Raw genomic sequence first — 14,460 nt, forward strand, 5'->3', positions numbered from 1 at the left:
AAAAAAAAAAAAAAAAAAAGAAAGAAAGAAAAGAAAAAGAAATCCCTGCTACTGTGAAACACATTGTAAAGGCCAAGAAAATAAAAAGCAAAGAAGTAAGTAAAATATATTGTTTCTAATTGCAATTGTTGCAAAGAAAAAAATCATGTGATCCAAGGGCATTTTTTTTATTTATTTTCAAGGATGATTGTCAAAAATGTAATGATATATAATTTAAAATATCCTCTTCTATTCCTAAGATCTTCTTATTAGTAATTAGACATTTAATGTGAGAATGTATTCTCTAAGGTTAGCCAAAAACCAGGAACTTGAATTCAGTTGACTTTAAAATCATGTAGTATTAGTGGTAGTTTTCTTTTTGTATACATGGGTTTTAAAAATGCTAACCCACCTACTTGGTGTTTCAATCTAGAATACATAGAAATTATTTGACTATAATATTGTTTCTACGCTTGTGATTCACATTCATGAACCCATTTAGGGAATGAGGAACATAGCGTATTTTAAACCGATACATACCTGTGGAAAGGTAACTGTATTCACTCAGTTTGAAATATTTATCACATGGAATATGCGTATGTATGAGGAGATGAAAGATTATACTGGCTTTATACCAAGTAGAAATTGAACTAGTTAACAGATAACTGTCATACAGGGCTCAACATAACCCATGTGCTAAATGAATTTAACATTAATGAGAAGTCTCAGTGTGACCCACACCTTTTTTAAAAATGCAGCAATATCAGGTAGGTAGCTACATGTCTCAAGTGTGCTTTCATTTTCTTTGGCTTGGCAACTTTACATTTTGGGAAAATGCGTCTTAGTCACAGTTTTCACTATCAAGAACACATTGTCATTTTCACATATTGTTGTCTTGCTCCCTACGTTTCTGTTTTAAGTATATAATTTATAAAGGAGGTTATTAGATGTGTGTATAGTATAATCTTCTGGATCAACATGTTTATAGCCGAAAACTGCTACTCACAGTGTGGGTTTCACCTGGCCCAGATTATTTTGAATAAGTCTAGAAGCAGACAGACTGCCTTTTGCCTCTCAAAGAGGCAGTGAGAAGCTTTACTGGCTGACAGTTGACAAAAGAGCCACAGCCCTTAGGAAAGTGCTTCTTCAGTATGATGACAAAAATCCCGGTGCAGAGCTACCAAATTTTATCCCACCTCTTGGTTTATTCTCCACGGTTCTTTGAATTGCTTCCAAAGAGCTGTTTTAGGTGACATCTTTAATGTTCTGTTTTGTCTGGGACAAGTTTAATCGATTAAAAAACAAACAAACAAATAGGAAGCCATCTTGCTGGCTAGTGCTGAGAAGCCATGTGCTCACTGCCTGTGTGTTCATGTCCCCTCAGTCGTCTGTCGTGCATCCGTTGCTGCAGCTCGTTCCTCGCCTGCATGAGAGAAGAATGAAGAGATTCGGAGTGGACGTATGTAACACAAACTGCATGCTGGCTTTGCCATTCCGTGTGGGGCAGCCCTTTCTGTTACTTCCCAGCTGTGACAGTTCATCAAATGCTGCTCTTCAGGATAAACCCACACTAATACCCAGTTAGCCAATGTAAGAGCATCTGTTTGCAGAGTAGTTTTCACACTTCAGAAGAGAGTTGTTCAAGCTGCCCTCCCCCAGCCCTCTGCCATATTGTGTCCCTTCTAGTTGAAGCTGTGGACATTGAGGAAAGCTGGAATTACACTCTTTTCCAAAAGCCATTACTCTCCTGGTGAGAAACCTATTCTTTGTTTAAAAAAGGACACTGCTTGTGTCCAGTCCTTAGGTAGGAATAAGAGAACAAATAAAGAATAATGTATTGCCCCTCTGTATCCAGTTTGGCAAATAGCTAGGATGGCAAGCTTTCTGCTCAAGTATTTAAATGTTGGTAAGAGTAGGCCAGGCCTGGTGGCTCATGCCTGTAATCCAGGACTTTGGGAGGCCCAGGTGGGTGGATCCCTTGAGGCCAGGAGTTCAAGACCAGCCTTGGCAACATGGTGAAACCCCCTCTCCACTAAAATACAAAAAAAAAAAAAAATTAGCCGGGAGTTATTGACGGATGCTTGTAATCCCAGCTATTCGGGAAGCTGAGGCACAAGAATCACTTGAACCCAGAAGGGAGAGGTTGCACTGCACTCCAACCTGGGTGACAAAGCGAGACTGTCTCAAAAACAATAGAAAAAAGTCAGTAAGAATAAGGTTCACGAAGTAAATACCAGAAACTAAATGTATTACCTTGTTTTTTCCACGAAGAACAAAAAATGTGACCTAAATCCAGTATCTGTGTGTAAAATGAATGTAACTGCATTAACACATTCTTACTGTGTTACACTGTGGAGTTTTTATAGTCATTTAACAAGAATCCTAACTCTTGTAACACTGAGAATTTCTAGGATTATTTTTAAGTAATGCCTTCCCTTGCTGTAATACATTATGATTTTCAGCCTTATATTATCTCATTTTATTCTTTGGGGAACTCTGTTAGCACTTATACGAGTAATGTTATTTTCCATTTACAAAAGGAAAAGCAAGCTAGAATAGTTGAAGGAGTTTCCCAAGATCATATTAGTAAGAGAAAGTACAACATAGTCTTCTGACTTCTGATCTTGGCAATTTTTTTTCACTATGCTGCTCCCTTTATAGTTTAATCTTGGATATTTTTATTATGTTATTTTTGAGCTATGTATTTTATTACTAAAAGTTGAATTCAGGCGGGGCATGGTGGTTCACACCTGTAATCCAGCAGTTTGGGAGGCCAAGGTGGGCGGATCATCTGAGGTCAGGAGTTTGAGACCAGCCTGTCCAGCATGATGAAACCCTGTCTCTACTAAAATACTAAAAAAAAAAAAAAAAATTAGCTGGGGGTGATGGTAGCACCCGTAATCTCAGATACTCAGGAGGTTGAGGAAGGAGAATCATTTGAACCAGGGAGACAGAAATTGCTGTGAGCCGAGATCATGCCACTACACTCCAGCCTGGGCAACAGAGCAAGACTCCGTCTCAAAAAAAAAAAAAAAAAAAAGTTGAATTCAGATCAAAATTTTCCTTAATTTCAATACCGTATTTAATTTATTCTTAAAATGCTACCCAAACTTTTCAGGTACTTTTTAAAATGCATAGAGTTTAGGTGAATAGATGCCTCAAAATGTATTTTTATGGCCAGTATTTCTTCCCTAGAATCTTCACATTCTTAAATGAAACTTCCATCAAAGATGACAATATCCGATGCCAACTGTAAAGAGAAATGTTAGATCATAGGAAACAGCCCCTTAAAATTTTAGAATTTGTGAATGAAAAAAAAAGCAGTCGTCATCAAACTCTCTAGAAGTAATATATGCTTTTTTCATTTAACTTTTACTTCTAACAGTGTTTGCTTGAGTTATGAATAAGTAAAGAATTTCCACTTAAAGCTTCCGTTTCTTAAAAGACACCAACAATCATTAGTGTGACTACATAATTTCAGTGCCACGATTTACAAAACCAAAGCTAACCACACTCAGTATTGTGTCCAGTTTAGTACGTTGACTGAATTTTCCACCTTCGGTGATACCATGTATATTTTCAGACAAATGATAAATCTTAAGGGTATTTTGCAGCCAGTCAAGTTTCCTAGAAACCTATGAAAGAAAAGAATGTAAGAGATGAATAGAAATGCAATTACAGGAGAGTGTTCGTTTTGCTGGGCCTAAGTCATCAATTTTAAAATGTATTTCTCATAGTGAAATATTTTGAAGTCTTGAAGAAAATGAGGTTTTAGATCTTAAAACACTTAAGTTTTGTTTGCTAGACATCTTCCACTTTCATTCCCACATCTTTTGTTTATCTCTATCTCCCAAATTATTTTATATACTGCTCTATGTTTAGTGATAAGACTCTAAAAAGATCTGTATGTTGGGTTTTGCATTTGAAAGTTTTAAATATTTGATGCATTTAAATTTACATTTTGTCCTGCCTTTTAGTTTTTTCTCTTTAATATAATATGCATTAACTTTTTTTTTTTTTTTTGAGATAGGGTTTTTCTCTGTCCCCTGGGCTGGAGTGCAGTGAGATGATCATGACTCACTGCAACCTTGACCTCCTGGACTCAGGCAATCCTCCCACCTCAGCCTCCTGAGGAGCTGAGTCCATAGGTGTGTGCCATCACACCTGGCTAAATTTTTTTATTATTTGTAGAGACTAGGTCTCTCTATGTTGGCCAGGCTGGTCTCAAATTCCTAAACTCAAATGATCCTCCCACCTCAGCCTCCTAAAGTGCTCAGATTACAGGCATGAGCCACTGTGCTCAGCTGAGAACACTGCTTATATAGGTCTATAAGCATATGGTTATATGTGTACATCTTTTTAAATTTTGAAAACTTAAAAAACTTTATTTTTTGTTTTTCATTGGTATATTATAGTTATACATATTTTGGGGGTACATGTGATATTTTGATACATGATACAATGTGTACAGTTTTAAATATAGATTTTTTTCAATCTTAAGTAATTTGGGGAGTTATAGTAAAGATGAAAATTAAATACAAATATTGAGAATTTAAGATATATTTGTTGCAAACTAGGTATCTCAGAATTTAAACATATAGCAGAGCCATTTCTTATAATTTAATATGATGGTATTCATATTATAGAATAGTTGAAAAAGGTCTTGGCTGAAAGATTTCATGGTGATAGCCATGCTGATAATGCTTTTATAATATAGTTCATTATTAATGAAAATAGGAAGCTATAAGCCAATTTTATGGAAACCATAAAATGTTAACATATTTTTTCAGGAAGTTTAAAATGAAATGTTTGAGAAAAATATATACTTACTATGAGTAATTGGGTCATTCCTATTAATAGTTGGAAATTTAAAAATTAACATTCTGCACATATAATTATATCAGGAACATCTCGCCTAAAGCTTCATTGAATAAACATAGCTTACCAAAATTGTCCCTCAATTTCAAACTACATTTCTGCAGAAATATTGTATAATATTTTTTGGCTTTGACACAATTCTGTTTTATATTTTTCCCTGTTCATGTGTTAACACATCCAATATGTATTTTAAAGAAATTATTTCATTCTAACAAAATGCTGAAAGGAGATTTTAAATATAGTCAATTATGAAGTGTCTGTCATTTCTCTTTCTACTTATTGATGAATACACATACAACTGACAAAATTCCTGAAAGGAGAATCTGTCACACTGATAAGGAAATTATTTTTAGATATAAATTTCCGATGATACTGCTAATTGTTGAAAATTTTCAGGTATAATACAAAAATTCTGTGTTCAAGTCCCTGATTCCTTCTATGTTTAGCTATGATAGTTGAAAGTAATTTTGACCCTTAAGGTACTTTTGAGGAGAATTTGCCCTTATTTTCAGTGTTAGTTGATTTGTAATGACTTCGTTTTCTCTTCTAGGAAGAATTTCAAAGTCCCTTTGCAAGTCAAAGTCGAGGATATTTTTTATTCAGGGTAGGTACATACTGTATTTTTTTTTAATCTGCATCAAAATTGAAAAACACTTTCACTGTGTATTTAATTAACTTGTACGTTTCAATTAAATTTTAAAGTTTATAGTTATTTGGCATCAGGTGTTACAGTCTGACATTCACTGCTGTCACCACCTTATTGCTTCAATACCACAGTATCTCTGATCTCGTCTTTGATCTATTGCTCATGTTTAAACATCTCAAATAACATTCACCTATTAGACAGTTTAATTCCCTGTCATTTGATGTATAGAAAATAAGTGTCTTAAAGATACACTATTCCTTATGTTCTGTGGAATTATTTACACAATTTTTAACTCAGTAGATTGGAAGAGTTATGACCATTTTCACAAATTCTTAAAATTAAAATACTCAACTACAATAAAAGGTATAAGTAGACAGAATTCCAGGATTACATTTCTGATTTTGTTTGTCCACATTGTCTATAAAACGTGAGTTTTTTTTAGGCAGCTACACTTTGTAACATGTTTGGATCCTTAATACATTACCATAAAGTTGTAATTAATTATTTAAACAACTATTTATTGAACTTCTACTGGGTGCCGAGCAATGTACCAAGGGCTGGGACTATAAAAACAGGTAGAATTCCATTCCTATGCTCTAGTAGTTTAGATAGCTCTAGGAGAAAACAGATAAGTAAACAAATAGAATGTAGTGTGTGAAATGCACTTTTGATCCAAGGGCTGTGGTTTCCAAGAGAAAAGCATTTTACTCCAGCTGGAAAATGGAAGAGGTACAGAGAAGACTTCATTGGCTGAATCCTAAAGAATCAATGGGAGTTGGTTGATGAAATATTTAGCTAAGAAATTTCAACTTTAAATGCTAAGGAGGGGGCAGATGGGGTAAGATTTGCCTTTTGGAAAATAATTCTAACAGCAAATTAGAGAATGGACTGAATGAAGGAATTGGACTGATAGCAGGAGGGAGTAAGCAACTAAACAGCCCTGACTTCAGTAAGTTCATATCAAATGAAAATTGAGAACACTTGTTTTCAAATGTTGGTACCATCAAGGAAATAAACAAAGTCAAATAGCATTTAGTTCATGGTGGTTTTTGCAGCATTAGCAGCACCTCAGAACGTGTTAGAAATACAAATTTTAGGGTTCTCAGGCTTACTAAATCAGAAACTGTGGTTATGGGGTCCAGCAGTATATGTGATGAAAGCCCTGTAGATTATTCTGATGCACATTAAACACTCCTCTAAATTATCAGTGCTGTTTCTATGAATATTAGCTTCCATGTTTAGTTATGCTGATTTATTTCTAATCTATTATTTTTCAGCCACGAAATGGAAGAAGGTCAGCAAGTTTCATTTAAAATGGTATGTGATAGATAGATAAATAAATAAATAAATAAATGGTATGCATTTCACAGTTCAACCCAGTTTGAAATTTTCTGTTGTTTTCAAATAGTCACAAATTAAACTATGCTAAATATATTTCTATTATTTGATTGCATATGCACATGAATATTCGATGTAAATACCACAATGATAGGAGCTGTAAGGGCTTTATTGTAATAAGAAAATACCAGTATTTTAGGACCTCATTTGCTTTGCCCATGTCATTTATTTCTTAGACTATGTCGCAATAGCAATCATCGTAAGTAATTTTGTAGACATTGATCTTATCATCATTTATTGTGCAAGTAAGATATGTCAAGGAATGAATTCTTATCATAGTAATCAGTGTTAACCACAATGGGCCAAGATTTATAGACCAAATGTACTTCTGTCATCTAAATAACTGACACTCAAAGATTCTTTAGAAAAGCTGGTGATTCACCAGTTTCTAGAGAGTTTTTTTAAATGTGGAAAGACATGAGAGAATGACTTCTTCTTTTGTACTGCCAGAATTTCTACCTCAGTGCTGGACATACAATAGAAATTTAGTAGCTGTTGACTATTCCCACATGTTTATAAATATGTTAATCCCAGTATTGCATTAGACAATTAAGTGTTGAAGTCAAACTTGAATGCAGATTGACAAATTTATAACACAGAAACAAAGTGTATTCTAATAACCTTTTGTAATCCTAAATCTAGTTTCTATGCTGAACATATTTTTTTTTAAAATATCATTCATTTTAGACTGGGCACAGTGGCTCATGCCTGTAATCCCCTTTGGGAGGCTCGGACATGAAGATCACGTGAGCACAGGATTTTGGGACCTCATTGCTACATAAATTTAAGAAAAAAATTAGCCAGGTGTGGTGGTGCATGCCTGTAGTACTAGCTACTTCAGAGGCTGACATGGGAGGATCGCTTGAGCCTGGGAGTTTGAGGCTGTGAGCTATGATCTTTCCTCTGCACTCCAGCCTAGGCCACAGAGCAAGAACTTATCTCAAAAAAACCAAACCAAAACAATAACAAAGTGAACTTCAAGAAGGCAAAAGGAAGAAAGTCACAGAAATGAAAGAAGAAATTGATGTTAAGAAATAGTAATAGGACAATAAACAAAGAAAACATCTATTAGTAATTTTTTACAAAAAATAAATTAGCCTAGTGTAATCAAGAAAAATGGTAAAATCATAAATATAGAAAAGTACAAATGAAAAGAGAAATTAAAACAGAGAAGAAATCAAAAACACAAAAGAGTACTTTGCACATCTCTGTACATAACAGTTTGGAAACCTGGATAAAATGGAGGATTGTCTAATAAAGTAGGTGCTACCAAAATTGACCTCAGAAGAAAGAAAAACACCAAACAGAGTAATAGCTATGGGGGGAAAATGGAAAATGTTATCTAGAAACTGTAACCTCAAAAATTACTAAGCCAATAATTTTGAATTTTTTCAGCTCAGAGAAAGAAGAAAAATCACCAAATATTTTTATGAAGCCAGCATAATATTAATACCAAAACTTAAAAAATAGTATAAAAAATGAAACTATAAGTCAGTTGTGTTTATAAATATTAATGTAAAAATTTTAAAGGAATATTATTAAATAGTATTTATCAGTATACTTAAATAATTTTATGACCCCACTAAGTAAGATTTGTTCCAGCAGCTCAAGGATGGTTCGATGTTAAGAAATGTGTTAAAAATTTTCACTATTAGAAGAAAAATTATCTGATCATTTCAATAGATGCTTTTGGTAAAATTTCACATCAATTTTTGTTCTATTAAAAGAAGATCCTATAGGAAAAGATTAATCTTTTCTTGACATTATTTATGTAACAGTCTCAAACCAGGTTAGTACAGTAGCTGGCTTGTTAGTGAAACACTTTGTAGCATTTCTGTTAACGTCAGGAACAAGATAAAGATACCCTCTCATTTCTTATTTAATGTAGTTCTTAATGTGTTAGCCAATTCAATTAGATAAGAAAGAATAAAGGATTCAAATAGTGGAAAAGTGAAAGAAAAATTTAATGTGCTCATGGGACATAATTAGGAACTTGAATTTGCAAACTGTGTTTCTTATTAACTCCTGCTTCAGAAGATGCCTGATAAATCATGTTCACATGAGGAATATGAGAAAACGTACTCTTAATTTTGCATTTTTTCAAAGAACAAAGAACAAAGTTAATGGAAAAGAAACTATTTTATCTTTTATAATAGTATAAATATACATTGGCATTTACAAAATTTTAAAAATAGCTTAATACTTAATGGGAAAAAATACCTGTGATTGTAACATTAAAGCAAGCATTAGAGTGTTAATGTGAAATGGAATTAAGTCCATGATTTGATGAATTTAGTAAAAGAAAACCTCCAAAATTGAGAAGAATTGCTTTATTCAGATTATTTGCAAGATTAGGGTGTACATAAACTAATGTACTCATGATTTCATTTTATTTTGCCAATAGAAAAATATAATTATCATTTTTTCTTTGTTTTTGTCATCTGATTTTCTAAGGCCTTTCTCTATCCTGATGGCCTATATTTATTTAGAAAGTGGTTAAGCATAAAATAGGATGATGATTTAGTTGCAAAAATATGAGGAAATAGATACACAAGGAGTAAATGCAGCTTTTGAAATAGCTTATTCATAGATCTTATTGGCATTAATGAGCTTTAGGAAACCACTTTTATATAGTTAAATACTGTAAATTTTTGGAAGACACAGACATACAGAATGAGTGTTTCATTAGAGATACATTAAATTATATGTAAACAGACAGGCTGGGTGCAGTGGCTCATGCTGGCAATCCCAGTACTTTGGGAGGCCAAGGTGGCACATCACTAGAAGTCAGGAGTTCAAGATCGGCCTGACCAACATGGTGAAACCCTGTCTCTACTAAAAAAAATACAAAAATCAGCCAGGCATGGTGTTGCACTCCTGTAATCCCAGCTATTTGGGAGGATGAGGCAGGAGAATTGCTTGAATCAGGGAAGTGGAGGCTGTGGTGAGCCGAGATCATGCCACTGCACTCCAACCTGGGCAACAGAGCAAGACTCTGTCTCAAAAAAATAAAATAAAATAAAATAAATATATATATATATATATATATATATATATATATATATGTTCCTCCTGTGTGTGTGTGTATATATATATACACACATGCACACACACACACAGAAGAACAGCTGGGAAATATCTCATGCTAATGTTATCACTCTATGACAAAATATTTATAGACATGTCTATATACAAACATTATATGCACACAATCATGTGGTCATTTACACTAAAATCTAATTCCATTTTTCTTTTTTACAGGATGCCAGCTAATTTCCCACAGAGCAATGCTATGGAATACAAAATGTACTGACATTTTGATTTCTTCTGCAAAACAATCCTTGCTAAGTTTACTCTGTTGAAAATCCCTGTGTTGCCAGTGTGTTCTCAGTTGTAACAATGTTATAAATGTTTAATTTGTTGAAAATAAAAAGTGTTAAAATATTTTTGCTTAGTGTTTTAATGAGAAATACTGTGTGATAAACCTGTATATAATGCTGTTCCTTAGGTCCCTGCTGGGTTTGACAGTACTGGTACACATGCTTTTTTGATATTTTCATGAAAGGCACTCAGAGAGAGTTGAGTTTTAATGAGCTGTTTTAGTTTATTGTATTTGGATTTTGTCAGTGACAAAACCACCAGAATACGGGAATGCCCAGTAGCTACCAATCTTAGAATGTGAGCACCAACTGAAACTATACTAGTTGGAGGATTGGGCCATAACCCATCCAATAGTCCTATAAGCAAGTTCTGATTTATAAACTATAATGGATTTCTGATTGCTACAAATATATCAGAAGACTAACTTTCTCAAGCAACTCATAGTATTCAATTTATCCTAAAATAAGTTACTTCACCCAGCAACATCTGAAAGACAATTAGTCTTGTCCATTAGCAGAAGGAAAATAATCTTACTAATATTTTATTAGTAAGGATCATGAACACATATTGGGAACTTTTAACATCAAATCAATGTTTAGCGGGCACAGAATTAACTTCAGATGGAGGTTGAATTTATCCCCTCTCAGGTTCCTCTTTTTTGTCCTTCTGACCTCTGCCTTAGATTGCCACCTCCCCCATTAAGAAGGTTGCTGGCTGATTACAGAGGAGTGGCTCTTTTGAGTAGGTAGGATTAGGTCTATACATACATTCTTCAGAGCAGAGTATCTAACAAATCTTTGTTTTCCTAATGTTGACCAATTATAGCTTAAGTTACAGCTTTTCCTAACAAAGTGTCTGAATTTTACTTCTTGTCAACCTGAGTGAAGAACATAAGAAGAAGCAGAAGAGAAAAAAATTTTTAGAAAAATAAATTGCCCTGATAAGGTGGGGACTTGAGAGCAAGGAGAGCATGCTGCCCTAAAGCCACAAATGCATGGGGAAGCATTAGCTAGTTCTGTGCACAGTACTTCAATTAGCCTGGACTTTGGACTGTCAAAGTAAGAAAAGAATATTAATTTAATCAGCAGCTCCCAGGGCCTCTCAGAAATCCAGAGAGAAATAGGCAACATTTTTAGGGTTCCTAGGATGAAGAAGAAGAAGAAAGAGGAGGAGGAAGAAGAGGAGACAAATATCAAGACATGATTACAAAAATCACGATATGTTTTTAATTATTTATACTTAACTAATTCATGTCTCAGACACAAACATAACAGCATATGTGGGCTACTAGGAGTGTAGGATTTGTATTAAGTATTAGCTAGGCACTACAGATGGACTGGTCCCATGCTGAATCCAAGTTTAAAGTTATGTCATTAAAAGCATTTTTTTAAAATTTTCCAAATCCTGTGAGTATATCTCTGGAACTGTGTAAAACAATGTGTATAAAACACCAGGTACTTTCCTTAAGTTCCTGGCAGCTCCCAGTAAACATCCTTGAACTCACCTGTCTAGATATCCTACCTAAAGCCAGAGCTTTTCTTTTTCTTCCAATTTAGGCAGAGTCTCACTCTGTCTCATAGGCTGGAGTGCAGGGGCACGATCTCAGCTCACTGCAACCTCCACCTCCTCGGTTCAAGTGATTCTCCTGCCTCAGCCTCTTGAGTAGCTGGGATTACAGGCACCCACCACCACGTCTGGTTAGTTTTTGTATTTTTAGTAGAGATGGGGTTTCACCATGTTGGCCAGGCTGGTCTTGAACTCCTGAGCTCAAGTGATCTGCCTGCCTCAGCCTCCCAAAGAGCTGGGATTGCAGGCATGGGCCACTGTGCCTGGCCTAAAGCCAGAGCTGCTGTCACTTAAGGCGGTAGATTTTTAAGATAAAGTTGGGGAGCCTACAGTCCCATTTAAGCATCTAATGAAAGTTATGGCTCTTAATTTCAGAAAAAATGTACACATACAACAAAATTATGTGTACACTTGGGGGCTGGGGGCAAGCTATTTCCTAAAACATATCCAAATATATAGTGTATGGGCTAAGTGGTGGCTCATTCCTGTAATCCCAGCACTCTGGAAGCCTGAGGTGGGAGGATCACTTGAGCCCAGGAGTTCAAAACCAGTCTAGGCAACATGTGAAACCCACGTCTCTCCAAAAAATTTAAAAAAAATTAACTGGATGTGGTGGCACATGCATCTCTGGTCCCAACTACTTGGGAGGCTGAGATAGGAGGATTGCTTGATCCATGGAGGTTGAGCTGCTGTGAGCAGTGTTTCCACCACTTCACTCCAGCCTGTGTGACAGAGCAAGATCCTGTCTCAAAAACAAACAATAAATAGTCTGTGGATCCCGGGTTTAGAACACCTCCTCTGAAGGATTCTCCACCCCAGGGTTTGTTATTTCTCCGTGAAGGCAGGTCTCAGGGTTTCAAGGGTGCAAGAGGCTCTGAAACATTCGGTTGATTCAATGGAGGTGGTGGAGGGAACAGTTGACAGGAATGTCAGGACCAACACCACACAGCAAACAGGAAAGGCAGTGCTGGGGATAGATGCCCCAGGACCCCGCACGTCAAGTACCCACAACCATCCCCTGTGTTAGGCCTCTGCATTGCCTGGCAACCAAGCTGCCCCTCCCGCACATGCGTAACAAGCCCTTGTTCGCCTCTCTCTCCTCCGGCGGGAGCTGGAAACCGCCCGGCCTGAAGCGGGCGCCCTTCCTGCCTGGAGGAGTCCGCTGAGCTCAGTCCGTGGCGCCTCGCCAGCTACGCGACGACGCGGGCTCGTGAAGGGCAGAGCAACCCATCATGCAGGTGAGGGTTGGGACCCGCCGGGCGACCCTGGAGCACCCGGGGTCTCCAGCTGGGCCCAAAGCCGAGGAACACAAACAGGGAGGGCGGGCACAGCAGTTAAGCTCTAACATTTGTTCTCGAAAAGTGCTAGTTGTGAGAAAAATCCTCTAGGAGAACGCCATTTTTTTCTACATTTAAGACTCGTGTCTGTTGCTGGAGAAAAGGTTAAGAGTTGTTACACCGGAATCATAGAAATCTTATTGCGGCATACTATTTTTGACTTAAGAAATAGACCAGCAACGTTAGCCTAAGTGTAATTCAATTTAATTGTCTTCCTCGACTACTTGAAAAAATGATCAGAACAGAGCCGGTTGCGATGGCTCCCGCTTGTAATCCCAGCACTTTGGGAGGCCAAGGTGGGCGGATCACCTGAGGTCCAGAGTTCGAGGCCAGCCCGGCCAACATGGCGAAACACCGTCTCTACTAAAAATACAAAAATTAGCCGGGCGTGTTGGCGTGTGCCTGTAGCCACAGCTACTCGGGAGGCTGAGGCAGGAGAATCGCTTGAACCCAGGAGGCAGAGATTGCAGTGAGCTGAGAGATTGCAGTGAGCCGAGAGATTGCACGCCACTGCACTCCAGGCTGTGTGACAGAATGAGACTCCATCTCAAAAGAAAAAAAGAAAAGAAAAAAGATCAGAACAGAAACCCTACTAATCGCATATGTCTTAAGACCAAATGTCCCTGGAGTTTCTTGCACCTCATCTCAAAAACTCTGACTTCCAAAATGTTCCTTAGAAGGCTCCTCCTCTGTCTAATGTTTCCTTATTAACCAGAAGCCTGTGCCATTCCTTTTCTTTTTTTTAGTACAGTATAATTCTCTTTCTAACTTACAGAAACACCTTTTTTCCCACCTGCTCCCGCAAATTAAAACCACTAGGATTTTTCTCATTTTACATATTTAATTTTGGGTGTTTGTATATCCTATATAATTTATTAGGCTATTTTGAGCATCAATTACATATAATTTTTTATGGCCAGTCCTCTCAGGCTAAAAATGGATTCCTAGCAAGCACATTATATATGTGTGTAAAAACATTGCAGATCTGTCCTGATTTGCATCTGCTCTTCCAGATTTAGGCTGAAATGTAATTGAGAATGAAGGCAACATCACATAAACCTTTGTTCACTGATTAATTCAGCAGCCAGTTATTCAGTGCCTATGTTTTAGATACGGACCTGTTCTAAGAGCTTACTAGTAAGGGAACAAGAAGGAGATAAATACAGCTATTAATGACATGGTGAATGCCTTCATAGTTTGAGCAAATAGATTGTGGTGCCCATTTCTGTTAGATAAAATTCGATGGCTGAGCACAGTGGCTCATGCCTATAATCC

General features: G+C 36.4%; 2 protein-coding genes across 2 annotated transcripts in view; both read left to right on the forward strand.

Annotated features, from left to right (window-relative positions):
- Window positions 1-10,334, forward strand: part of NMU (neuromedin U) — a 30,575-nt gene extending 20,241 nt beyond the window's left edge. Inside the window, exons 7-10 of the mRNA XM_017540346.2 lie at window positions 1,364-1,438; window positions 5,408-5,461; window positions 6,781-6,820; window positions 10,163-10,334. Coding sequence (XP_017395835.1) covers window positions 1,364-1,438; window positions 5,408-5,461; window positions 6,781-6,816 — 165 coding nt within the window. The 3' untranslated portion in view covers window positions 6,817-6,820; window positions 10,163-10,334. The remainder of the gene's footprint in view (window positions 1-1,363; window positions 1,439-5,407; window positions 5,462-6,780; window positions 6,821-10,162) is intronic.
- A 2,610-nt stretch (window positions 10,335-12,944) lies between these two features.
- The window catches only part of PDCL2 (phosducin like 2), a 42,549-nt gene continuing 41,033 nt past the window's right edge, over window positions 12,945-14,460 (forward strand). The window contains exon 1 of the mRNA XM_017540239.2: window positions 12,945-13,086. Coding sequence (XP_017395728.1) covers window positions 13,081-13,086 — 6 coding nt within the window. The 5' untranslated portion in view covers window positions 12,945-13,080. The remainder of the gene's footprint in view (window positions 13,087-14,460) is intronic.

This window comes from Cebus imitator, unplaced genomic scaffold (genome assembly GCF_001604975.1).
Source record: "Cebus imitator isolate Cc_AM_T3 unplaced genomic scaffold, Cebus_imitator-1.0 Scaffold124, whole genome shotgun sequence".
NCBI lineage: Eukaryota > Metazoa > Chordata > Mammalia > Primates > Cebidae > Cebus > Cebus imitator.